The sequence below is a fragment of the Pelecanus crispus genome, chromosome 2, assembly GCF_030463565.1.
Source record: "Pelecanus crispus isolate bPelCri1 chromosome 2, bPelCri1.pri, whole genome shotgun sequence".
NCBI lineage: Eukaryota > Metazoa > Chordata > Aves > Pelecaniformes > Pelecanidae > Pelecanus > Pelecanus crispus.
Genome location: NC_134644.1, coordinates 165,288,353 through 165,315,280, shown reverse-complemented (window position 1 = coordinate 165,315,280; position 26,928 = coordinate 165,288,353). Strand labels below are relative to the sequence as shown.

Sequence of the window (26,928 nt, the reverse complement as noted above, 5' to 3'; positions counted from 1 at the left end):
ACTTCTTGTGGACTGTGAAGTAAGTGAACTCCTCTTTAGCCTTCTAAAATTTTTCTTCAATTTTTTTTTCCCCACTGCTATAGCTTATGACAGTTGATTTAATACGTAAATGTATTTAGCAATACTTTGATAAGAAAATGGCAAATATATTGAACAGACTTTTCAATGAATACTTCAACTGGTTTTGCTCATAAGGATTGTTATGGTATATCTGTGAAGCACATAATTTGGAAACTTGGGCAGTATTTGGTATTAGATGTTATTGAGTCTGACAGATGAGTGAATGTGTTAATATTTTGAGTGCTTTCAACTAAAGTGTGAAATTTTGGAAAGTTTTGATCATAGTGAGTTCTGGGAATCAGGCATATATCTGAAGTATCTTCCTAGGAATGCTAAATCATGAGGAAGCAACATCATTATCATAGTAGAGGCGGTCCTAAAACTGTGTTGCGGCAGTATGACGTAAACTTGTTGCAAACAGGAGTAACTCCTGTTACTCTTGTTAAAGGAGATGGTCCCGTTTTATCACCCTTTTTTCCCCTTCACCCCAAATTCCACTGATAGCCATCAGTATCAGTGTCTGAAGTTAACTACTGATATTAAGCAAGATAAAGGGAAGTCACTACATTTTGTACTTTAGTGTTGGGGGTTTTTTAATGGTATGAAGATATCCTCACCTCTTTTGGGGAGTCACTTAGTCAAATTATTTATACCTAGGTTAGTAATGGTTCAGTTATCACCATTTTTAAACAAAAAAATCATGTATTGTCAAGCTCAAGACTTGCCAATTTAGAATTCTTTGAACTGTGCTATTGATTGTAGTTTTCCTTTTCTTGTACATGGCTGTGTAAACGCAGTCCATTTGCTCTTTTCTGTTGCAGTGTCAAGAGGAAAGTAATTTCCTTGTTTTCAATTACAAAAAGTTCAGATCATGACAGTCTATTCAAGACTAAACTTTGAAAACTGAGACTCCAATTGTATATTTACTCCTTTAAGGAATTGTTGCTCCTTAAGCGTCAAAAATACTGTGTTGATGAGCTTGTTCTGACAAACATTTGACAATGTGGGAAATGCACTTTGAGTTTTTTTGTTATTGTTGTTGTTTGCTGATATAGCATTACTTTTATATATGGTTTACAATTTCTTACATGAACAACTTCCAAAACTCAGTTCAGAAGTATTTACTGATAGCTGACATCTCATGTTCAGTTTGTATCTGCTAGCTGTAGTAACTTTAATTCAGTATCTCTATGGTTTCTGATAAACCTGTGTAAAATCCCTTTCACAGAGTCAGGAAGAGTTGCCATGAAGATTTTAAATTTGTTTAGATTTAGCAATCTGTCCATTCTGACAGACCAAGTCAGACAAAGTCATGCTGGTCTCAAGTGTTTTGAGGGTTTGCATGTATGCATGCCCACGCTTTAAATCAATATCATACATGCCCACTGCCCAGAAAGGAAAAATAATCCTAAATCAAGACATTTTTAAAGTAAAATAAATTTTCTTTTTAGTCCAACAGGCAACCAGCTAAACTGAATTTATTGACCTGCCAGGTGAAGCCAAATGCTGAAGATAAGAAGTCTTTTGATCTCATATCACGTATGTAGCAGCTTTAGCACCATTTTGCATTATGTGGGACTTCTAAAAATGTCATTACAACATACTTTGAGTAAAAATAAGGCTACAGTTCAAAATTCAGGCTTGTATCCAGACACGTGCAGTGCCTCACAAGTGTTCAGATCCCTCTAGTTTTGAAGATGGGTTGAATAGACAAATGAATAAAGAACCTTTCTTGTATGTATGTGTGACATAAATACCGTTCATTTGTGACAAGCCATGAAATGCGGCATATGTGTTGTTCTCCTAAATTCAGATAGATGTTTAACAGCTTAGTGGAACATGCATAAGCTATATCCACCAGGAAATGGAAAAGACCTTTGGCCTCATCTTGGTTTTCTTTCATTGTCTGTTCTTTTGGTATGCTATTTGGGGTGTTGAAGAAGGCAAGGAGAATCCAATTTCTCTTGTTCTCTTATCCCCCTTTTAAAGTATGCTTCTGCTTGTCTAAAATTGGTAGTCACTTTTATTCTCAGCGTTAAGGTTCCTGTGATTTCCGTTCTTCCCGTTTTGGTGTTGTATAGCAGGTATTCCTGTCCAGTCTGATTTTAAAAGCACTTTTGAAGTTGATGAGACAACTTAACTGTTTTCAAGTCTTTACATACATAGTACTAAACAACAAACAGTTCCAACAGTCTTACATTTACAAGGACAGTCTAAGAAACCTTTGAATGTGCGGGATAAGACCCAGTTTATATCTCATTCTTTGGTTAGTAAAAAGAAGTTTATTAACCCAAACGGAGGGAGAAGTATATAATAGGAACAAACTCATTTTGCTCTTTTCTGCTAGTTATTTTTCAGATTGACTTCAGAAGGGCAAAATTTGGTTCATATACTTAATTTTCTTTAATATTTCTAAACATAAGACTTTTGAGATGCACATTTGGTATAAACAAAAATTCACAATTTCATTTTTTTTTTGTTTCAGAATTGTTTTCCACAGCTATGAATAAAATATTAATGTTGCTGGTTAAAAACAATTGGTCTTAAAGGCTTTAGCTGCCAAATAGATTTTAGTGACAAATATGTAGATATTTTAAAATTTACCATGTGCCAAATGAGAAGATGTATTTCTTTATTTCAGATAACAGAACATACCACTTTCAAGCAGAAGATGAACAGGAATACGTAGCGTAAGAATGTTTACGTTTTTTTCAAGTTTATTTTGCCAATGGAGGTGTATAAAATGATGTGTAACGGTAAAAATAGTTTCCTCAGTTAATGCAGAAGTAGTGCCTACTGTCTGGTTTTTTTTCTGCTGTTGTAAATCTATAAATACAAACTATTTTGTGTCATGCTACAGGGCTCTTTGAAAACCTTGTAACATTAAAAACAAAACAAAAATGCAGCCCAACCAACCAAAACCCATTTAGATTGTGTACCCTGCCAACACATGGTTCGTGTGCAGTTGCTTGGCATGGTATAGTAGATCAGGTTATTAGGGTTCAAATGAAATATTTTTAAATTCTTCTTAAATGTTCTCTGTTATCCCTCTTTTGCAATTACTACTTTTCCTCCTGATTGTACCTTTTCCTTTAAATTAAAAGTAATAAATAGATAAAAGATCTCCATAAAACACATAGAAAATATTTACAGGTAATGCATCTTTTCTACTGTAGGCCTTTAAATAACAAAGTGTATCTCTGAGATTTGTGTACTTCAGAATCCAGTAACTTGCTTCATTAATATGTTTCCAACCAGATTATTTCCTTTAAAACAATCTTTCTTCCTGCTACGTCAGAAATACCTTTTGTCCTGAGAACCATGTACCACTTTTTCCTCCTGAATATCGCTCTCAGTGTCATCAAAAGTGTGTTGTGCAGAACATGCAGTCTAGTGCTCATCACCTGACAAGTCTAGGAATGAAGTTACTAGTGAAGAGGGCAGCAAGCCCGAGCCTTCCTGGCTGCCTTGTTCTTCAGGACTGTTGTGCTCTTTTGTTGTATGTCCATATTCTAATGGAAGACTGTGTTGCTCCATGTGTACTTTAAACAGGGAATATTTGTAGGATATTTCAGTGGTTTGGTAGTGTTGGGAGGCAATGGCATTGAGAGTTCAACGTTGGGAGGCATGATGAAATGGGAAGGCTGGAGAGTTCTTTGTTCTGCAGCTATTTCCTTCCAGAGTCTTCCACAGCTTTATATTTGCTCTTGGAGTGCAAAGCTGCCTTGCTAGTCATGCTTACTGCATTCATTCTGGAACTTAATTATTCCAGTAAGTTTCTTAGTCAAGAAGAAAATACTGTTGCTTCTGATCAGTAATGCACTTGGTGAGTGAGAAGTTTTTGTCTCTGCCATAAATTAGTTTTACTGTATTTGTTGTTTGAAAAGGTGAAGTTTCTTTTTTTTTTTTTTTTTTTTTTTGGTCTTAACGCATGAGCAAGGTAGGAAGAGAATACACTAGTAAATTAATTCTTCTGATTGACAGGTCAATAAATTTGGTTTAGCTGGCTGCCTGTTAGACTGTTTTGGAATTCCAGGCTGGTTTTGTTTCCCATTAGAACTATAGTTCCTGTTTGTTTACCACTAAAGTCTGATTTATCACTTCAAAGTCCAGTGGCTGAGAAAATGACTTGTACTGGAATATTTTTATGTTGCTGCAAGTTTAAAAAGTTTCATGTAGCTAAAGAGACATTAGTTGAATCCAAGTGTTGGAATGCATGCAGACAAACTAAGAGATGCTAAGTGTATTTTGCCTGTATTGTCACTGTAATCCATCAACAAAAAGGTATTGTAATGCTACTCAGACAAGTGTTCTGTTTCAGAAAATTTCTTAAGTGACCCAAGTAATGGTATGTACTTTGACATGCACATGGAAACTTATTTTCTTTTTCTTTAGGAAAATTGTGCAATATCTTTAGTTAATTGAAGTTCATGAACCAGAATGACTGTTAATGTGTTGATGAAAAACTACAATATAACCAAATGTTCTGTTTTTCTTGTGCAGCCACTAGTAGTTCCTAAATAGCTTTATTATCTAAGGTGTCATGCAAACAGCACACTTTGACTTCCAAACTTGTTGATTTATGAGCGTTGTGCAGAAACTATTTGATGTAGCTCCTCAATTAGAGTTGCCATCCTCTTGTTCCAGTTTCCACTTGACTTGTATATATGTGCGCCTCTCGTCTTTTTCTTCTCCATCTTGTTGTGTTTTGTCCACCCAGTTTAGTCCTACCTCTGTTCTGTCCTTTTTCCTTTGTGCACCAATTGACGAGTAAATGCATAAGTAGATTTTGAAATCACTTTCCTTCCAGCCTCACATCTAAATAGAGAAGAAAGTTTAACTGACCTTGCGTACGTTGTCCTAGTGATCATTTTAAACTGCTTCCATAAATAGCTCCTCAAACTACTTAATGATAATAATAATAAGGCAGAGAGTTTAAAACACAAATCACTGAAGCCTGCGTTCCGTTATAGATCTATTACTGCTTCCCCTGAAACATTTCCCTTAGTCCAGTGCATTTCTTGATTCTTATCCAGCCAGCTGTCTGTTGACCTTTAATTACTGCTTGGCTGTCCTTCAAAATTCTCAGTGGATTATTAGTTTCCTAGCAGAAAAAGTAGGGGGGGGGGGGGGGGGGAGTGTAGGGCAGGGGGGTGCAGAGTATGTGTGTGTGTTTCTGTATATTAGAAGAAACATAACCTCAGACCTCTAAAATAACCAGACTTTTTTTTTTTTTTTTTTTTACCATATACAATAACAGATGCTTTCTGCTTTTTCATAATTGTGAATGGGGCCAAACATACTCTGGATGTGACCTTTTAGTTCTTTTCTGCTCTCTTTTTGAAGGTCAAGAGTATACCCATTTCTGTAGGAAAAGCCTGGATTATAAACAGAGCTATATTCAGAAATTTTGCTATGAAGAAACATGCATCTGGCTTCAGTCTAGTGTTTAGCAACAGTCTTCAGACATTTTCTACTTTGGGAAGACTGAGTTGGAAGGTCTTGATACTATCTGTTGCTTGTTCCATAGAAAAAATTTGTTTCTGGAAGTTTGAAAATTACTGTGCTAGTGTTGTGTTTTTGCATTTACCTGGAAACAACAATGTTGCAATAGGGGTTGTCAGAAGAGGCAGAGGTAAAATTTTTATTGCAAACCAAAAAAATTATTAGCCTTGTTATTCTGGGAGGGCTTTTATTGGCTTAGAAATACTGAAGAAAAATAAGAGGAGTCTGAGAGTCTGGTTCATCTCAGGTTAATGAATACTTCTGTTGCCTTCATTGGATCCAGAAGTCACCCATGATGCCAGATTTTTGTTTAGCTTCATGACTTTCTTCAAAGGTGGAAATCTCCAGCAAACAAAATACCTTAAAGGACCATGAGAAACTGCTGAGACCCAGAAAAAGTGTAGTAGAAGAGTAGAAGATTGAACAACCTGCCTTATTGTGTTGGATAGGAAATAAAGCAATTCTGTGAGACTTGAGTAATTTTTACATTATTTGAAAGGACGCTGCAAAGTATTACCAGCAGCTTTTGGACTGTTAGCTTGACGCTGGTAAAATAAAGCAAATAAATTAAAAAAAAAAGGGGGGGGGGAAGACTAGCACAGATAAGAAAAAAGGGGAGAAACAGCAGTCATAAGACGATTTTTATAAACTGTTGACACTGAGTTAATACACCATATTTACTGATTCGACTTGTTTATTTTTGAGTGTACAGCCTGCCAAGAAGGCCTGGTGACCAACTGGGGACTTCTTGTATAAATGGCATTAGTCATTAAGAACGTGTCTGTTCTTGTGCTTGTGTTAAATGGGCCTTGCTGCTGATGTCTGGGAAGAGCTGCCACTTTGGTGCCTCTCGCTCTGACTCAGATGACACCAATGACGTGTAGCCTTGGACAGTGGGTTCCTTCTAGCTGAGGAAACACAACCAAAATAAGTTATTGCTCTTACAGTTTAGAAACTCTTAATATGGCAATCTGTGTCGAACTAACAGCTGGCTCAGTCATGTCGTGTTTATTTTAATTGCATCTAATAATTTTTTTAATTGTTATTGCATAGTTGAGTTTTATTCAAATTTTGCGTTTTTAACAAACTAATCAAATTGTAACCCTGAAAGAAGTTGTCAACAAATGTCAGAATAAATGTTGTCTGTCTGAGTTTAATGATTATTTTACTCTGTGTGTTTAACACAACATTACTATAGTATTAGAAGCAAGACAGTGCTGCCTCTTACTCTTTAATAACATTGGATTCATCAGAAAAACTGCAAAAGAATGCCATCTAGTGTGTGTTCTTATGTCATATAACAAGACAGAAAGAGATATTCATGTAAATATATTTGTTTTCAGCATGTAAACTATGGAGCAAATTTGTTTTCAAATCTCTCTATTTCTCTTTTATTTTTAAGGTTCATTTTTCAATATTTTTTCAGTGTTTTCTTTTAAGTACGAGTTCTCAGATTATTCTTTGCCCGTAAAAATCTAAACCCATATGTGTATGAGGAATATAATATACAGTGCCCATATACCAGTTCAGGCTCTGAATCTGTAGTGCAAGATTACATACATAATTTTCCCTCTGAAATCCTTTAAAGTTTATCTTTGCTTTATTATTTCAATAAGAAATTATGAATTTCAATCTGAAGTTCTATTAGTTTGTTTAGATGACCGTAGCCATTTTAGCACATTTCAGGAGATTGATGATTGCAGATAATTGTGATATTGTAAACAGGAAATGGATTGTGGACACTGCTAATTTAAAATATTTCTATGTTTAAAAAAAAAAAAAAGTATTTGCGATAGATCTAAAACCATCTAAAATCACTATACCTGGGAGGATTTTTTAAAACTTGCTTTTTTTCTAAATTAGGCAACACTGCATCTGCAATGTGCTTGTCCTTTGTATAACTGCTTTCCCCTCTTTACTTCCACTGGTAGGGCAGCAGCCACTGAGAGGTTTTTTTGTTTTTAATTAAAACATTGTGTAAACAAAAACTCGCAGAGTGGTTGGGGAGGGGAACTAGTGCCTGAAATATCATTAAAGAGTCTTGATCTGTTGCAGTCAACAGTTGCTCTTAAAATTTTATGTTGGCTATCAATATCGTTACTCTCCTGTCATCTTCTCTTCCTCACCCCATTTGTTGCCATGGCAATTTTCATTAATTTGGACATTACAGTCTGACTCTGATTAGTGCACTGAGACCTGCATTTTGAGAGGCAACTAGACATGAACACATTAAAAAATGCGCTTGCTGTCTCCTCTGTGAAGAGAGAGATGCACGTTGGAGAAAGTAGTGGTTATAATTTTCTCCTTTAATAATGGAGCAGACTTCAGGAAGATCTTAGGCACCTATTTTTAAAGCAGTTAAATTTACAGGAGCTTAATTGCACCCTTTCTCTTCCACAGCTTCTGCTTATTTGACGAACCTGAGAACTGTACTGCTTTGACTTTAAAATTGTTCACCAAAGGGACTTTAGAACTGAGACTTTTTCTCTTTGTCTTTTCTCATTCTTACTTACCTTTTCTAAATTCTTTCTGTCTCTCACTTTTCCCCACTCAGTCTCTCCCACAATACAGTCTTCCCCTATATTCCCACTAATATTTTGTTCCTGGCAAGCTTTCTACAGTTTATAGATTAACTTGTATTTGCAAATGCAGATCTTCATTAAGGTCTTTATCTTGTGCTAGATGGATATCAGTATTGACTAACAGCAAAGAAGAAGCATTAAATATGGCATTCCGTGGAGAGCAGAGCACAGGGGAAAACAGTTTAGAGGATCTGACAAAAGCCATTATTGATGACATACAGAGATTACCCGGAAATGAAGTCTGTTGTGATTGTGGCTCACCAGGTATCTCAATTTGTTCATGTCATCAACTTCTTGTTGGGAGCAAAGTAATTTCTTTAAAGAAGTGTTTGTAGAGTGCAAACTAATTTTCTAAGTGATGTGTTGACCAGTCTTCAACCTGTTTTTAAAAGAACAAACATTACTTTCATACGTTAGTTCCGTTTAATTCACTAAAATATTTTTGTGTGTTGTCTGTGCTTACTTCCAGCAGTTCAAGCCCCTCTGGAGTTTGAACTGTTCTTGTTGCACTGTCTCTAGATGCTTGTTGCACTTGAATGGAAGTTGCTTGGCATCACTGATCCTGTGCATGCTACTAAGTAGAAGTGAGTAATGCTTAGACAATGATTGTGGAAAATTGACCTGGCCAGGATCTTACTCTGAGGTTTGATCTTGGCATGAGACTACTGCAGTATCAAAACTATTCAGAGGTGGAATAAGTAGTCTTGTGCAAAGGATGAGACCCAGAGTTGGAATCCTATCAGATTATATCTTCAGAAGTACAGAGTTACAGGTCAGTTGTATGTCGCTTAGAGCTTGAGAAAGGTCAGCTTGTCATAGAACTACTGAATTGATGTGGTAGTTGGCAGCTGTTACAGCTTTCACATCTGAAGAGACACTTCAAGAAGGGGATATTCATTTGGAACTGAGTAGATAGTACGTATCTTGAAGATGCTTACTGACACAGAACTGATCGAAAAAAGAAATACCTAGATAAAAATACAAAGTGGAATATAATTATGTCAAATCCTGGAATAGGCTCATTCAATTATTTCATCATGCAAAGCTACAGAAACTTTGGATTACAGTTCTCATTCATGTTCTAATTTATAGTGAAGTTTTAAGCTTCACTCCTGCACCCCAGCTTGCTGCTTTAAAAGTCTTGACTTAATGCTTTATCAGTTACTGTTTAAGATCAAGGAAGAGATTAATTTGAAGACATGTATGTATATAAATTATGTCTGGAGCTTTTTCTTTTCTTTAAAAACTGTTCTTGCTTCTCACGTAGCATTCATAGTATAGGATCTATTCGAATATTACATGCGGATCTCCTCCATGACAGCAATTTTTTTTTTTTCTTGGACTAGCCAGCATTCCTTAAATTTTCTACGACATATTACTATTTTACATATTGGAACATGCTATGGTTAATCTTTTATGGAGAAAGACCACTGAAAGTTTAAGAAGTAAAGATTAAAACTTCAGAGGTTACCAACACTGGAATTTAGGAGATCTGTTCCTTTTAAAAACAGGAAACAAAAGCCTTCTTTCTGCAAGAAACAAATCCTAAATGTATTCAAATACGGTCATTCAGTATGGATTTATCAGTCTAAATTCAGTGCCTTTGGGACTGTCCGTAAATCTGAAAAACTTAATTCCGTTGGTAGCAATTTGTGGTTAAATTTGCACTGCAGTTTGGAGAAAAGTATGCAATATTCTTAGTTTATTTCCATTTGTTAAAATATTAAATGAGGAATCATTTCAGAATACATGGGGATTTCTTACCACTATTGAAAGCCTTTTCTTGTGTTTTGATTAAATATTTTGGTTTTCAATTCTACAGATCCAACATGGCTATCAACTAATTTGGGCATTTTAACCTGCATTGAGTGTTCTGGAATACACAGAGAAATGGGTGTCCATATTTCTCGAATCCAGTCTTTGGAATTAGACAAATTAGGAACGTCTGAACTCTTGGTAAGCTTCTTTAATTTGGGTGTTTTCGTTTTGGGGGTTTTTTTGGTCAAATGTTGACCTGTATATAGGAAACATTCAGGTGTATAATTTATGGTTAATTTTTTCAAGGTATGGGTTTTACAGAATGACTTCTTTATATTTTTGTATGTATCTTACAGGAGGGTTTTTACTGTTATGTATTATTGATGCTTTTGACCACTTGTCACTTCTCATGTTCATTTCCTGAGGTTTTGCAGAATGAATATTGACATGCGTTGTGATTAGTGCCTTCAGAATGTTGCCTGTTATTAGCTGATCTTGACCCTAATTCAGGACAGTCTAAAATCTCATGTGATTTTAAAAAAATTAAAGATAATTTCACTTGACAAGTGAGAATGACCGTTGCTAATTTTGACAGAAAAATGTTGAACGCATCTTTTAATTTGATGGAAGAAACCCTGTAACTTCAAATTTATGAAAGGAGTTTGATGTGAGACTACTAGAAAAAAAAAAAAAAGGCGGGCGGGGAAGAAAAAAACCACAAACAAACAAACAAAAAACCCGAGTTATAGCAGGTTTATCTCCCCAGCTGTGTTTGGCCTGTGAGAAGGCACTTGTTATAGCGTTTATGTATAGGTTTAACATTAGCAGTAGTACTCTTTTTGAAAGCTTGAGTTGTTTGTGAAGTTCCTATTCATTCTAATCAGATTTTACTAAGCGTGACTTTCCAGTAGTTCTGAGCTTCTTTCCAAAAGTAACTTCCTGATCAGTGTACTAGTACTGTTTCGATGGTCGTGCTGCTAGTTCCTCATTCTGTTTTTATATTGGAGGCAGATTGTCATGAAATATAAATAATAAGCTGTGACTGTGAAGCCTATTGTACAAGTTCTGGGATGATAGGATTCACACTTGAAAATATTTTTAATTGCTTTATATTTAAATGTAATCATTGTGCTTTAGTTCTGCAATCTTGTGTGTTCCATCTTTTATTACTAGTGTGGAAAAATGCACAATAATAGTCCAGTTTTTTGGTTGCTGTTAAAAAAACCACCCTTGTGTATATATATATGTATTTTTTTTTTCTTATTGCAGCTGGCCAAGAATGTAGGAAATACTAGTTTTAATGATATTATGGAAGGGAATTTACCTAGTCCTTCACCTAAACCCAGTCCATCAAGTGATATGTAAGTTTTGATCTCTGAATTCTTTAACATTAAGTTTACTGTGGAATCTATGTGATGTAACAATGTCCTCAGCAGTAACAAAGCCAGAGGAGGTCTTGGATGGCAGAAGACTGGGGTTTTTTACTTCATCTGTAGAGTTTCTTAGAAGTTCAGTCTCTTGTCATGTAGTCACATTTTAGCTGCCTCAGCTTCTCAGTGTAGAAAACTTTATGTTTGGGTTTCCAGGTTCGTTATTTTGAATCTTGAATGTTTTTGAGTTTTGTAGTATACCCTCAAGTGATAAACACAGTTGGACTAAATGGCGCTAGCTTATGAAACGTCTTGAAACAGTGACGAGCTTTTTTTTCCTTTCCCGGTGTAGGAGTTGCACAGAGAGCATAATGATTTTGCCACAGAAGACCTTTTAACCTATTATGCTGTTTTCTAGCTGACTTAGTATTTTTTTCTTTTATGCTGTTTTTAGCATGTTTTTCATGCTTATCCTGTTTTTAACATGTAGATATGTTTCCATGAGAAATCACACATCAGGCTTTGGTTTTTTTCTTTGGACTTAGTCTCCAGAGTCAGAGTAATTTTCATATGTAACAAGAAGGTAGGATAAAATTGAATATGTACCTTATTTTGGGGCTTGTTTGCAAGAAAGACGTGCATTATAATAATAAATAACAGAGTCTTTATCTGATAGTTTTGCTCTTCCCTTCTCAGCTCCTGAATTAGGTAAGGTGATTTTAAATTCAAATCATTGACCCATTTTTTCTAAAAATTTCTAAACTAAGCTCTATTTTCACACCCCACAGGACTGCACGTAAAGAATTTATCACTGCTAAATATGTAGATCATAAGTTCTCTAGGAAGACTTGTGCATCTGCAGCAGCTAAACTGAATGAATTACTTGAGGCTGTCAAATCCAGGGATTTACTTGCACTAATTCAAGTCTATGCAGAGGGGGTAGAGCTAATGGAGCCACTGTTAGAGCCCGGACAGGTAAGCTTATCAGGTAAACAACGCACAGTATATTAAATAATGTGTATTTGTAAAACGTCCAGGACCTGGGGCTGCTACCTTAGCTGCTAAAACAAGAGAAATAACAGATGAAAATGGTGGGGTTTTAGTTCCTTTCCTTAATGTGGCATCCTTGTGGGGAGGGAAAAGAAGACAGCATCTGTTGTCATCAGTTGGCCTAAAGGAGTGTGAATTGCAGTAGTAATATCATACACTGTTCTAGGTGCAACTATAGTATGTTGAAAAGCAGCTGTTCTGCAGTGCGTTTCTTTCAGGAAGAGGTCCGAAGAGACAGGGCTTGACTTGATAACCCAGGGTCATCTGATACCATGGACAGTATCATATCTGCTTTTAAAGTAGTTGCTGAAGGAACACCTTATTGACTGTATGCAAGTTTCTGTTTACTCTGTATGAGGAAAGAGTAAATGTGATGCCTTCACAGCTTCTGGTGAAACATTTACAGAAGTAGAATTTCTTTCAATTAGGAAGAGAGGGTGGGGGTTGTTGGTTTGATTTTTTTTTTTAAATTTTTTTTTTTTTTTTTTTGTTAAATAAAGTTTTGAATATCTTCTTTCTGAAGTCAATAACAGCTTTTTGGAAAAATCAGTCCTGGTTGACCTCAAGTATCCATGTAGAAATGTTGCTCAAGAGCAAGGTAACCTGTTAGATAACTGATGCTGTGTAACTGCTTGGTCAGCAATGTTTTCTCCCATACTTTTGAACTCAACTTGGAGAGATCTCAGAGAATGTTTTCAACAAGTTCTGTGGAAATAACTAACTTGACAAAGGACAGAGTGCTTGTCTGTATGGAGTGGAGGGAATAAGTTCAATGTAGTCTCAGCGCTTGAGATATCACAGAGTGCCTATCATGGAAACACATTCCAAATTCTCTAACTACAAGGTGAACTTTCTATATTTGTCATCCATAGCAGTTACCACAGAATTAGCTCCTTAGCGTTCCTCAGCTATTACAGTCAGTGATACCTAGAAAGGTATGAACACCAATTGAAATGTAGTCTGCAGTTAGGATGTTTATACCAGCATTCTCCACTGTAAATTCTCTGATGTTTAATAAAGTAATGTTTTTTTTTAGAAGTTGTGACTTTAATTCTAAATCTATGTACTGTAATATACTTTTTCAAATGCCCTTTATGATCAATAGGAGTTAATGAATTCTGGTTTTAGATTAATTTCACATGCAACTTTTAAACTGAATTAAGCAGCATTTATATTTTCATTTAAATGCATTAATGCATATGTTATATGTATAAAAAATAAAGTATGATTCAGTTTAAGTTGAACAAGGAGAAATCCTATATCTGGGGAAGAACAACCCCATGCACAGATACGTGCTGGGAACCACCCAGCTGGAAAGCAGCTTTGCAGAAAAAGACCAAGGGTCCTGGTGGGCACCAAGTGGAACATGAGCCAGCAATGTGTCCTTGCAGCAAGGGTTAATGGTATCCTTTGCTGCATTAGGCAAAGTATTGCCAGGAAGTCGAGGGCAGTGATCCTTCCCCTCTACTCAGCACTGGTGAGGCCACAGCTGGACTACTGTGTCTAATACAAGAGAGACTTGGACATACTGGAGAGAGTGCAACGAAGGGCCACAAAGATGTTTAAGAGTCTGGAGCACCTGATGAATGAGGAAAGGCTGAGAGATCTGGGACTGTTCAACCTGGAGAAGAGAAGGCTCAGGGGGATCTTACCAACGTGTATAAATACCTGAAAGGAGGGTGCAAAGAAGACGGTGCCAGGCTCTTTTCAGTGGTGCCCGGTGACAGGACCAGAGGCAATGGGCACAGGCTGAAACACAGGAGGTTCCCTCTGAACATCAGGAAACTTTTCGGTTTTTAACTTCTGTGGGTGACCAAGCACTGACACAGGTTGCCCAGGGAGGTTGTGGAGTTTCCATCCTTGCAGATATTCAAAAGCCATCTGGACATGGTCCTGGGCAACTGGCTCTAGGTGGCCCTGCTTGGTCAGGGAGGTTGGACCAGATGAGCTCCAGAGGTCCCTTCCAACTTCAACCATTCTGTGATTCTCTAAGAGATTTAATGTATGTAGGACTATGATTTTTGTGGATTTTTTTCCCTGGTTTTGTAGGAAATAGTGTTGTGGCTATGCTTGGTGCTCACCAAGGTGTCATAAAGCAACAAGCACTGTAAACTTGCTCAGTATTCCTTGACAGGATCCCTTTTAGTTACTAGTAGCCAAAATGGTTAAAGGCTCCTCAGGGTTGTTCCTTCCACCTGGGAAAACAGGAATACTTGTTTCAAGAAAGCTATGATCTCAGGAAGTGTGATGCTGTTTCCTCTGAGGCACACAGTGTCTTTTAGAGATCAGAAAGGCAATAACTGTTTTGTCATAATTTCCTAATAATGTTCTTCTGTTGAAAGACTTGTTGTAAAAGAGTGAGTGACATATATCTTGATAAATCTGATATTATAAGCCTTGCAGAAATAAGACACAAAAATCTAACTTCTGTTTACATGTGTTTAGGAGCCAGGTGAAACAGCACTTCATTTAGCAGTCCGGACTGCTGACCAAACCTCTCTCCATCTGGTTGACTTCCTTGTACAAAACTGGTATGAGTTGCTCATTTTTCATTAAATTGTGCATGAAAAATGTAGGTGTTCAAAGCTATGCTTGCAGTGCTTCGGACAGTGTTTGCTCATCACTTAAAATTGTTCTCCTTAGATATGTTTCAAAAGAGCATAATTTAATACCTTTGAGTTGACCTTTGTCCTAATGAGTAGAGAGAGAGAAAGAAGTGTAGATTAAAAACATGGAAAGCAGCTATATAAAAATAGGATGAAAGGAAAAAACTACGTAGAGCAAAAGATTTAGAACACATTGATTTAGAACACATGACAATATGAAACAATGTAAACGCATAGTTCAGGTGAAGGAGGGATGATAAGTAAATGTTCCAAATACAGGACACTTGCAAAGAAATTGTAAGAGTACAAAACAAGGATTTTTCTCAGAAAGTTTTGAATAGAAGTTAGATTGTCTTTGAAAAAGGTGTTCTAACAGTTAAAAGGTATTAAAGCTACTGAGCATAATCTTTTTAACTCGTAATTTTCAACACCTAGTTTATTTGCTGCACTATTCTTTGTTGTCAAGAGATGTGTTCATAAAAGTGAAAAACCTTAATGAAAACCTTTTTTTCTTTTTTTTTAAATTAAATGGTGTAGTGGTACAACATTTTTTTTTATATATATTTCACAATATAAATAATGATTAAATGAGATCAATTCCAGTCTACTTCTATAGTATGCTATTAAGTGAAAGAAGCAGCAGCCTCTTGCTGTGTCAGGTGGTGATTTTTGCAGAGCAGTGAGAAAGGAGGGTTGGGGAGACACAGAAGACTCATTGCAACTTGCTTGAGCCGGCAGGGGGAAGGCTTGAGGATTTTTTTAATTTTTTGTTTTTCCCTCAGCATAGCAAATCATACCTGCTATTGAAACGCAGTCAGTGAACACTTACTTTTTTTCCTTCCCCTCTCTAATAGTTTATGTAGCATTGTACATAGGGAGTGTTAGAGAAGAAGTTTGGTCTTCTGGTAACAGCACAGACTTGGAATCCATGTTCCTGACACCATCTCTTGGGCTATGGGGATTAGCTGTGTAACCTTCACTTAAACTCTGTTCTACCACTACTCCCTCCTGTTAAATGGAGTGCTGACTATTGTAGGAGTGTTATTAAAGTAAAAAATAAAATAGAAAATAAGCTACTGATATTTGCAAGTTGTTTGAGATCATAATTTGAAAAATGTTTTAGAAGCCCAAATTATTATTTTGAGCATTATTAAAAGATTTGTTATTTTGGATGATTATTTAAAATTATTTTTAGATGAAGCTTCATAGTTTCTGCAGACACCTATCATCTTTTATGTGTTTCTGTCAGCTGTCTATATTTTTGTCTCAATCTCAAATTTAAGAGTGTCTTTACAACCATACGGGCTCTGCGCTTACTGTTCAATATGGGTAATACTGAGTGGAAGGAAAGCTGTCATCTTCTGAGCTTTTCTTTTAATTTTTATAAATGTATTATATTGATCCCAATATGTCAGTAGCTTTTTTTGAGAAACCTTGTTTTAGAAATTGAAAAACTGAAGGAAGTACAGTTTTAAAAAGCCCTGTAAACCCATTCACACAGCTTGTCTTTCCCTAACTTGGTGTGTATCCTTTTATTCCTTCTTACGACTCTTTTGTGCATCCTTACAGCCACCCTCTTCATAGTTCCTTGAATGCGTGGGACTTATTAGCCTATTCTAACTGTATCAAAATGATTTTTCAGATACTTTTTATTGGGCTAATGTAGCATGTTTGAAAAAGAAATTCCAGTAAAGTCGCAGGTGGAAAACAACTGGCGTGACCTTAAAAAGGATTAGGGTTTTTTCTTTTTTTTTGAATGAACATCCGTAGGTGCTCAGCCTTTTTCATCCACATCTCAGGAGTTTCCAGTATGCTTGGAAGTGTTCTTAATAGCCTTTGAAAGTAATGTTTGATTTAAAACCACTTCTTTCTCCTTCTACTTCATATTTGTCCAATAAAATAGTTATGCATTTATTATTTATAGGGATCCTAGAACTGAAATGAATAGGACAGCATACTATACTTTTCTTGATTGTTTTTTCTTTTGTGTTTAGTGGAAACCTGGATAAGCAAACAGCACTGGGTAATACGGTTCTACACTACTGCAGTATGTATAATAAACCTGAGTGTTTGAAATTGCTTTTGAGGGGGAAGCCAACTATTGATGTAGGTGAGTTCATTATTTAAAACTAGGAAATAAAGATTTCCTAAAATTTCTTTCCATTATTTTAACCACTTTTGTTTATGTCCTACTGTGTTAAGTGAACTTTTAAAAGGAAAAATAAAACTGTATTAGAAAGATGAAGACTTTACCACCAACAAGGCTAAAGGAAGCTTTAGTTAAGAAATGGAACTTAAATTCTTAGAAGATAATAGTAACAAAAATTTTCTAATACAAAATACTAATGGTAAACCCTAGTTTTTCTGCAGAGTTTTATTTCTGATGCATTTTGTAAATGTCCTGGAATTTAGGTTTGTTGTTTATATTGTAAAATTCATCTAGAACTTGTATGTTACAATGCTTCAAATGGCTGCTCACATTAATTCCGCTCTAGATGTATGCGGACTTTGTGGACACAACAGTTAATTCTTCTTTTAATATTAATGTCACTTGGCACTGTGGCTTCACCCAGCATGCCCTAGCCACCACTGTAGCTGATTAGGGAAGGGATTAGCTTTCTCAGCTGTCTTTCTTCTTCTGTTTGCCATCTACATGGGTGAGATAGGTATAACGTGCTGTACCTACATCAGTCCATTTTTCATCATGGCTTAGCAAAAGTTTAATCAGAAACAGAATCTCTGTAAACTGTCTGCTCACACTTAGGATAATCTCATTTACTAGATGCTCTCCTTTCTTTGCCATATTTTGAGAGTTAGGAAGGTATTTCGTGAATCCAGCTTTTCAGTCTCAGGAGCGAAGTGTCACCAGCATATGTATAAAACATTTGCATTCTGTCAGTTCTTGGTATAGGAGGGAAACTTTCTGAGCAGTTGGTGCAAACTGAAGAGTATGAACTTTTATTTCTCCCTCACTCCTCATTGCCATCACTTTCTTCCACTGCCCAGTAAAAAATCTGTTGTATAAATTTAAGTTCATAGCTCAGTGGCAGAAGGCGTTGGTTTCCTTGGTCTTTTCATATATCCTTAGAATATGTTCTAATATTATCATAAGTCAAAGAATTTGATGTAACTTTTTTTGCAGATATGTCCCCAATTAAGAAAATGGGAAGGCTGTCTGAACAAGCTTAAGCGTGTTTATTGGTCCTTCCATTGAACTGTCTCCTGGTAGATGCCAGAAGAGTGTTCTTACCTTTTTGGGTCTTTTCTTTTAATGCTCTCAGATAGGAACTGCATATCTTCTTTAGGCCTTGAAACATCAGGTTTACACTTAAAGGTTGAAAGCTTGGAATGTATGTAGTCTCTTAAGCTATCTGTGTGTTAACTTCAGTTATGAAATACTACATTTTCAATCCTTTTCATAGTAAAAATCCTGAACCATCTCAGATAGATCTTTCCATAAGGAGCCCTCCTTCTTCTAGGGATCTTAATTCTTTACAATTCATAGGCCTTTCTAAATGACTGCCTTGTATTTTCTAGAATTCATGGCTGGCATTCTATATGTAATATTACACACACATATTTGCTTGTGAGACCTCAGTTTGACTGTTTTCAGTTCCCAATCACAGAAATGCTTTACAACCTGGATATGATGTAGAGCATACTGTTCTAGCTCCATGGCGTTTACAGCTGTACTGTAAGAATAAATTTTACCTAAGTTTTGTCCACATAAGGTTGGGGTGTGGGGGTTGGTTTTGTTTCTTGAGACTTGCTACTGACCATCTAGCAAGGATCCCATTAAATGTTGTGCCAGAGGACCTTCTAGAGTGCTCAGATACTTTTTAAAATAATCCCTGATCAGAGAGAAGGTGGTAAAACATTTTCTAGCCTTTATAAAGATGAAATAGCTAGAAAGTTTAAAAATTACTCTTGTTCAAATGTCATCTTAGAATAGGACTTCTGTCTTCAAATTCAGTCTTCAAACCGCTACATATTAATCAAAGTAAAATATCCTTGGGTCAGCATTTTTTAGGTGTTTGGGTTTTTTTAAATCTTAGAATAGTTTTCTTTTTTAAGCTATCTCGCCCTGTCTGCTTGCTTTTCCTGCTTTCTCATGTAAGAGTTTTACTGGCAAAGGAGTTGAGTGGAGATTGAAATTACTAAATTTCTTTATATTCTTTTATATTCTCTGCTGGGATGGTTAGGAGGGATTTGGGAACTGTCCCAGCAGATGCTGCTGTTCAGAAAGAACCTGATGATAGATGAAATGCATGAGAACTTAGAGTGGAATCTTAAAGAGCTGCAGCTGCTATAGAGTAAATAGACGGTTTTGGTAATTTTTAGAAGTTACTCTGCTAAAAATAGTGAAACTTAATGAATTGATTCTTTCGACATCTCAAAGGATCGCTCTCCTTCTTTTATTGTTAATTTTATAGTAAACCAAGCTGGAGAGACAGCTCTGGACACAGCAAAAAGAGTGAAAGCTGTCCAGTGTGAGGAACTGGTAAGAACTTGGTAGGGGGGAAGGTGGCGGGGGCGGGGGGGGAGAGGATGAATACTTCTTTAAAAATGTGATCTACTTAAGATATTATTACCACTGTATCTCAAACTTGGTATCGCTGCCAGCTGGCTGTATGCTGATCTGAAGGCCCTACCATAGATGTATACACAACAGTCATTTTCTTTGTAACAGTTTAAGTAAAAGATCTTACTTCTATTGGAAGTACTTAGTTATTTTGACCAGCACATTTGAAGATATGAAGTACTGGAGGGTCAGATATTTGAATACCAATTAATGCGTCATTCTAGGACATTTGGGCTTTATCACCTGAAAAGCTCTTCCTAGAAACATTTCTGTCAGGAGTAGAAAACAACCCCTGAAATACTAAATCTGTCAAGACCTTTTAGGTCTGGATCTTTGTTTGACTTTTCCCGCTTTGGCTTTTTCCAGTTTATTTAACGGGACAGATAGTTCAGAGATGGTGAAAGTCTTCTTACAAGGAGAACTGAAACGACCTGAAATTAAACCTCCTGAAAGGAGAAAGAAGCAAAAGTGTAATGTCTGGAAGTTAGGTATCAAAAAATGTAAACCACCAGCTTTTGTTGGACTTTGTCCCTCTACTGAACATGATCAGAGCAAAAACTTTCTGGAATTTTGAGAACGTATGAGTGATGTTAACAGATGCCACTCAAGAAAATTATTTGAGCTCAAGAAATACAGGTGTAAAAAGATTTTCCCAGGTACTCTTTGGAAGCAGTTAGCCAGGAATAAGGATTCTACATGAGACCAACAAGCTTGTTTGTTCTTAGCCCTCTAAGGATATCTATTTTTTTCTCTGCAGCTGGTAATTTTAATATCACTTCTTTGACAATTGAAAGTTCTTGTCATGTATTAATTAATTATTGCATAATCAAGAGAGCTTGTCCTTCAGAAATCAGAATAATTTTCCATATTTCTGGGGATGCAAGTCAACATTTTGCTATGGTTGATAAGGTGGTACTCCCACTGACTTTGCAATTACTCCCATGTCTGCTGTGTAACATCTGCCATTAATGTGGACCAACTGGTTGTGTTGTAGAACAAAGACAAGGGGATGTAATCAGTGAGCTTATCTAGCAGTTAATTGTTTCAATTATTGTAATTGAAATTCTGCTAATACCTCACTGATTATTTCAGTTAACTATAATAAAGCATGTATACCTTTTTGCTTTTTTTTCATTTTTGAAGAGGAAAATTATTTCTGTATTTCTCTCAAAAGTGGCAATGAGATAGGGTTAAGAGTAAAAAAGAAATATATAAGTGAGCATATTGTTTACCATGGGCAATAAGAAAGTACAAAATAATATCTAGATGTTTGCCATATGGAAGATGTACTAAGGTAATTTCTGTTGCATAGCTGGAGTCTTAACTGTGTAATTAAATTCAATTTCAACTCAAATGGGTTCATTAATACTTACGTAACAGATTGAAAATACTTTCTTTCTTCCAAATTTTATTTTGGGAGGATGGTTAAAGGCTTTCCTGAATCAACTAATACTAAGTAGACTACATTTCAAAGGATGTGAAGGAATAAATAATAATGGGAAATCTAAACATTGAAAAGGAGAATTTATCTCCTGAGAATCACCGTGAACTGCAATTTTATTTGCTGATCATTGAAGTAGTAGATTTTTAAAGAACGTGAATATATTATTTGGGCTGGCAAAGTAGAGGAATTTTGCGCGTAAGACACATTGGCCTAATCCAGTGAGAGGGAGGGAAATATTTAAGTAAATAATAAATACCTTTTATTTTGATTCCAACACAAGGATTGTGATTTTGGAGGGGTAATAGTTGTATGTACCAGAATTTATAAATAGGTTTTGCCTTTCCTTTTTGGAAAGGAGGGCTCCAGATGCATTCTGCTTTTGTGCGTATACCTTCTCTTCATGTCATCTTTTCAAATGCTTGTCAAACATGGCAACTTCTACCCATTTTGAGAAAATCTTCCCTTTTTGCCTTTTAGCTGTTTTTCCAAACCTCAAATAAATGAAGGATGTTTGTGTGATTGCCCTGAAATTGTTTCTATTTAATGTCTGGAAAAGTTTTAAACCTCTAAATATTTCAGTTTATTGCTTGCTGTCATAAAACTAACTTCGTTGACACCACAGGAACAGCAAGTATTTTAACAGGAATTGTTATTTCTTTCAGCTTTCTCAAGCCAAGGCAGGAAAGCTAAACCCACACGTCCATGTAGAGTATGAATGGAATCTTCGGCAGGAAGAAATTGATGAAAGTGATGATGATTTAGATGATAAGGTAATCATGAATTACTGATGCAGCTTTGCACAAAAAGTTCTGCTGTTCTTTGGAAAGGAATGGAAATTAGAGACCCACTTTAACCTTTTTTTACTTACAGATTTTTTTTGGGGGTGGTGGTGGGGAGGAAAGCTATTTTTGAGGCCTGTATTAAAGACTGCCAAAGTGTTTTTTTGAATACACTTTGACAACCTAGTTATTATGGACTTCAGTTTCAGAAGTTTTGCTTTCACAAGACAAACAATATAATCTAAATCAGTAAGTGTAGATTACTTTGTCATTTTATCCCCTTCTGAATTCTAGGCTACTCATTTTTAGCTGCAGGAAATCCAAAGCTTACATACTTATTTTTTCCATAAATTAATTAAAAAGCTAGTTGTTGAATCAATTAACTTCTCCCCCCCCCCCCCCCCCCAAAAAAAAAAAAAAAAAAAAAACTGTGCTTTGCACTTTTTTCCTGATTTTAAAAAAAGAAGTAATGGAAAGATAAAACTTGAGGGCATAGGATAATTGCCATCCTAGAACATCTGAAAACTTAGCTTCACTGTCCTACTTTAGCAAGTCAGTTAATTACTCTGTGCTCTGTTTCTGTAATAAATGGGAATACACCTCTCCTATTTTATGTGGGTGCTGTAGAAAGAAATGTGGTGAACTTTTCATTTCCTGTGACACTTGGGACTGAAAAATTCAGAAACCCAAATAATTTACATACCCTCAAGGACAGTAGAGAACAAAATGATTATCTGTGCAAGGAGCCCCAGGAGGATGACTAATGCTGTATTGGAGATAATAGCCTGCCTGAACCAGAGCTGCACTGAAACAGATCGTGCTCCGTATGCAGCTATTAATATACAGCAGTCAAAAATTGCTGTGTAAAATTTCTTCAAAGAGCAATTATATACATTTGAAAGAGCTGTACCACTGAATATATTGCTAGTTCAGTCAACAAATAATTCTGATGTGTCAGAAGTGGTTATTTTATTTTTAATATGCATCAGTGGGGTAATGGACTTGATCTTTGAGGATAACTGTCTGGTCTCAGTTAAGAGCTATTTGAACTGAAAATTACTCTTACATTCTAAAAACATTACTAGGCTTTTATTGATATATTATTTAGTATATTGTTTGTCTGCTGCTTTAAGAATAAATCTAACTTTGTGTACATGATGATTTGTTGATGCTACAGTCTTTGGTTGGATTGTTGAGAAAGGAAGGAATGTGGGCTTATTTGTCCAATGAAGAAAGCAAATACACTCATGTTCACTAGAATATGTTCTCTTATATTCTTTCCCAAACATATTAACTGTATTTAGTATTTAGACAGCTGTATAATGCATTTGTTTTTCTATTCACAGCCTAGTCCTATCAAAAAAGAAAGATCTCCAAGACCCCAAAGTTTTTGTCACTCTTCGAGCATTTCTCCCCAAGACAAAATGACTCATCCTGCATTTAGCACTCCTAGAGACAAGCAAAGACTCTCCTATGGAGCTTTTACCAATCAGATCTTTGCTTCTACAAGCACAGATTCACCCACCTCTCCAACTGCAGACGCTCCTCCTCTTCCTCCTAGAAATGCTGGCAAAGGTAAGACTGTCTTCAGACTGCACTTGCAAGCAGTAATTTTTCCACAGTTGTCCTTCCTTTAACCAGGCGCATTGCAGTGTTTCAAGTGTGTTTTCCTTATTACATTGGTACGGTACTATGGTACAATGCATGTTCAAAACTTTAAAAAAAAAAAAAAAAAAAGGAGTGGGACACTTTGTAGTGGACTCATTCATAACTGTACAGGAATGGGCGAAAAAATAAAGTAATACTCTGCTATTGGTTCATTTTATGTAGAAATTCTGTTCATATTTTGGAGAAGCATTTTTAAGCATTTACAGTCACAGAAATACAAGTGTTTTAGTAAAAGACTGATTGTGCGTAGTGCTATACGATGATGTGCTGTGTAGTGTCTGGCAGAGAGAGTGAAGAAACAAAACTTTGGAGGAGAGGAGGTGTAAGAAGACTCCCTCTCCTTGCAGTCAGACAGTGTGGAAAAAGAAAAATACCAGAATGACCTGTGAAGTGCTAAGCAGGTTGGTATTAAAATTCCTTCCCTCTCAGTACATCAACACTATCCTCTTCCATTTTGGTGAGTGCTAGAGGAATGTAAAGAACAGCAGAGAAAATACCAAGCCTATTGCCGGATAGTTAACAAGTCACTTGCTGAAGATCTAAGCTAAACATCATCCATTCTTCCCTGAGTGAAACAAATATTTTGCTCCTGTAGAATTATCCAGAAGGAAGGTTTGTGCTACAGTTCAATCTGTTTTGCAATCTACGTTTAGTTGAAATGAATGAGGTGCTTTTTCTTCTTAATAATAGTAGTGACACGCTTGGTAGTGCTTGAAAGGGAAGAGAACTTGTTTCCATATGCAACTTACTCTTGTGGCTGTAGTGCATGGTGCTTCTTTGACCTAGATAGCTATAAACTTCAAGTTTAGAGGATGTATTTATGGAACAAAATCTGTTACTTTACTGTAATTTGTGCAAATCTACTTTTTAGAACAAAAAAACCCTTCATCTTTCCCCCTTTTTTACATGTTTAATTTAGAAATAGCCAAATTATGTGTCTACGGTATACTTGTTAGAGAAAACTTTAGTTGTGATGAAGGCTACAGTATAATTTAGGGCTTCAGCAGTTATGCTGATGCTCCCTTTTGTTAGCACTGCTATAACTTCATACTTCATTTCCTCAACTGGTAGTTAACTTGTTTTTAAAAAAATGAAGAAATGCTCTCATTAAAATGTGAAAGAGTAGAAGGGACAGAACAGAGTGTGTTGGCATCAGATGTCTGCTTTTACATGGTTCAGATGCTGTGCTTAAGGACTACTGTTCCACCATCAGTCTTTGTCATGTACTGGCAACTTTCAAATGAATCCCTTGGCTCTCTTTTTTTAACCAGGTTTGTTTTCCATTAAGAGGCAAAGCAATTTTGCCTGGGATATGCGTTTTTCACATGAGATTTCATAATCCAAGTTTCTTTACATCGATTTCATTGGGGACTTACTTGTATTCCTTGTAACTTTGTTGACCTTCCTGTTGGCATTACAACATTCTAACTTTTTCCTTCCTCTCCCCCATCTTTTTTACACGCTGCGTCTAACAGCTACTGATTGTCCGTTGTCAGACACAGTATACTGGCTTAGATGTTCCTTCAGTCTGATATAGGATAACTTTTTTTTTTGTCATAAAGTTGCAAGACTTGGAAACTAATAATGAATCCCATTTCCTTAAGAAGGTTAAGGAGCCTGTGTCTTGTATCTGTCTGTATGCTGCTTAACATGTTGTCAGCTTTTAATGGAATATAATGAACATTATTTCTTTGTCACTATATAGTGTAGCTCTCATGTGGACTTATTCAGAAAATTGTCTTTTTCTCCAGAAAAGGGAATATTTACATGCATATTTCATTCTAAGTATGTATTCAAGTTTCAGAAACGTTAGACATTTCCCTAGGTGTTCCTGCAAACTCCCAGATGAGTGAATCAACGCAACACAAAGCTACTTGGAAAGAAATGAAATGTTGAGTTCTTGTGTGTTTTCATGTCAAAGATTATGCAAAAGAAATCCTTACCTATATTACAACGAATTTATATGATATTATCATAAAATACAGAGAACTATCGCCTTCTAATGGTAATAGTAACATTAATTGCTTCATCAGAGTGGAAAAGGCCAGATACACAGTGTAAGTCTGAGTGAGAGGTTGAATGGAACTACTGTTATGTTGAAGTCACTAGGCTTCCCTGCTTCAAATATGCCAAAATTTTACAGTCCGTGAGTGATGCTGGTTTTTTGGTTGATTTCCATTCAATAATACTGTAAACCATTTAACCAGTTTTAGAAGTTTCCGTGCTTGTGTTACAAGAATAATTTAACAAACTCAAAATGGCAGGGGAACAAAGTGACAAATGCATAGAACATTCATCAGTGTGGAAAAGTCACTGTAAAAGCATCATTGCAGATGCACTTATGCTTCATTATAAACTGTGCTTCACCTTGTTATCTCCCCACTTCCAGCTCCCAAACAGATTGTTTAAAAGAAAAAGCAGCAGAGACTCTCCACTTCCATAAGACACTGGTGACACATTTTAATTTTGAAACAGTCTGAGTTAATTTTGTTTCTGTAGGAAAAAATAATCCTTTAGAGTTTATCTGCTCTTTTGAGATTAGTAGTAACAGAGTATATTCCTTACATCAAAGTTTAACATACAAGCTTACTTGGCAAGTGCTTTTTTTTGTTAGAAAAGTTTGTTTTAATAGCTACCTATTCAAGGTTATATGAAAACATAGTCTTATATTTTGCACTAAGTTCCCTAAATAACAAGAGTAAGAAGAGCATTTAATCTGTAATTAAATTTAAGCTTACCTTCTGTCCCCAGATGTAGTCCGATCTTTGTCCCTGCTCTGCTGAGAGGCCCCAGTAGATACCATGGGACCCTGCTAGAACATGGAGACAGTCTGTAGGGAGTGGATAGCTGGTGGGATCCATACGTTAGGAGGCAGAGGTTTTTAAAGTTTCTTAGTGTTTTATATCCTTTGAGACATACAGATAAAACTCTTTTTTCAAATCATGTTGTATATTTAAACAAAACCACCTCCCTTTAGCCCTCTGTAAGCTGGCTTCATTTGCCAGTGAAGTTCCTTGGTAGCAAGGTTCCGTGGTGTTGGCTGAGATGCCACAGTGGAGTGGAAGCCATCAAGTCTGAACTTTGTGTTGGGGAAAGAAGGTAAGTTTAGAGCAATTTACATAATGCACACCACTTTTGCCTATGGTTTTTAGTGGATATGGTGTCTAAAAATTATTTTGATTAATTGTAAAAATTGTATAGGTGAAGTTGTTGGAGTACGTGTGTATGGGGATTTCTTGTTTTTAAGTTTCTCCATATATCATTATAATATAAGTTCAGATTTTCCAGTTTGATAACTTTTAAAAAAATTCTTAAAAATGCTGGAGCAAGATTTGTGTTTGGGTTTATTTATGTTCACAAAGCAGATAGCTGTAATGATTTTGAAGTTACTGCTACTCCATTAGTATTTGCTATCAGTTCTGAAGTTGAAGGTTCCTGCAGCAACAGCATAAAAGATGTGCCTACGTATCAGCTATTTCTGTGCAAAGGCTGATGAGTGAGCCTGAACTGATAATGAATACTGG

General features: G+C 36.1%; 1 protein-coding gene across 4 annotated transcripts in view; it reads left to right on the top strand.

Moving 5' to 3' along the window:
* Positions 1-26,928, top strand: part of ASAP1 (ArfGAP with SH3 domain, ankyrin repeat and PH domain 1) — a 130,729-nt gene that overhangs the window by 83,507 nt on the left and 20,294 nt on the right. For 2 of the 4 annotated variants that reach the window (XM_075706414.1, XM_075706416.1), the window contains 11 exons: positions 1,512-1,599; positions 2,702-2,750; positions 8,248-8,411; positions 9,970-10,103; positions 11,175-11,266; positions 12,064-12,250; positions 14,771-14,856; positions 16,926-17,041; positions 19,365-19,432; positions 21,620-21,727; positions 23,083-23,311. In XM_075706414.1, the coding sequence (XP_075562529.1) occupies positions 1,512-1,599; positions 2,702-2,750; positions 8,248-8,411; positions 9,970-10,103; positions 11,175-11,266; positions 12,064-12,250; positions 14,771-14,856; positions 16,926-17,041; positions 19,365-19,432; positions 21,620-21,727; positions 23,083-23,311 (1,321 nt within the window). Of the gene's footprint in view, positions 1-1,511; positions 1,600-2,701; positions 2,751-8,247; positions 8,412-9,969; positions 10,104-11,174; positions 11,267-12,063; positions 12,251-14,770; positions 14,857-16,925; positions 17,042-19,364; positions 19,433-21,619; positions 21,728-23,082; positions 23,320-26,928 lie in introns of all 4 variants that reach the window. The other 2 variants (XM_075706412.1, XM_075706413.1) reach the window with 1 other exon arrangement.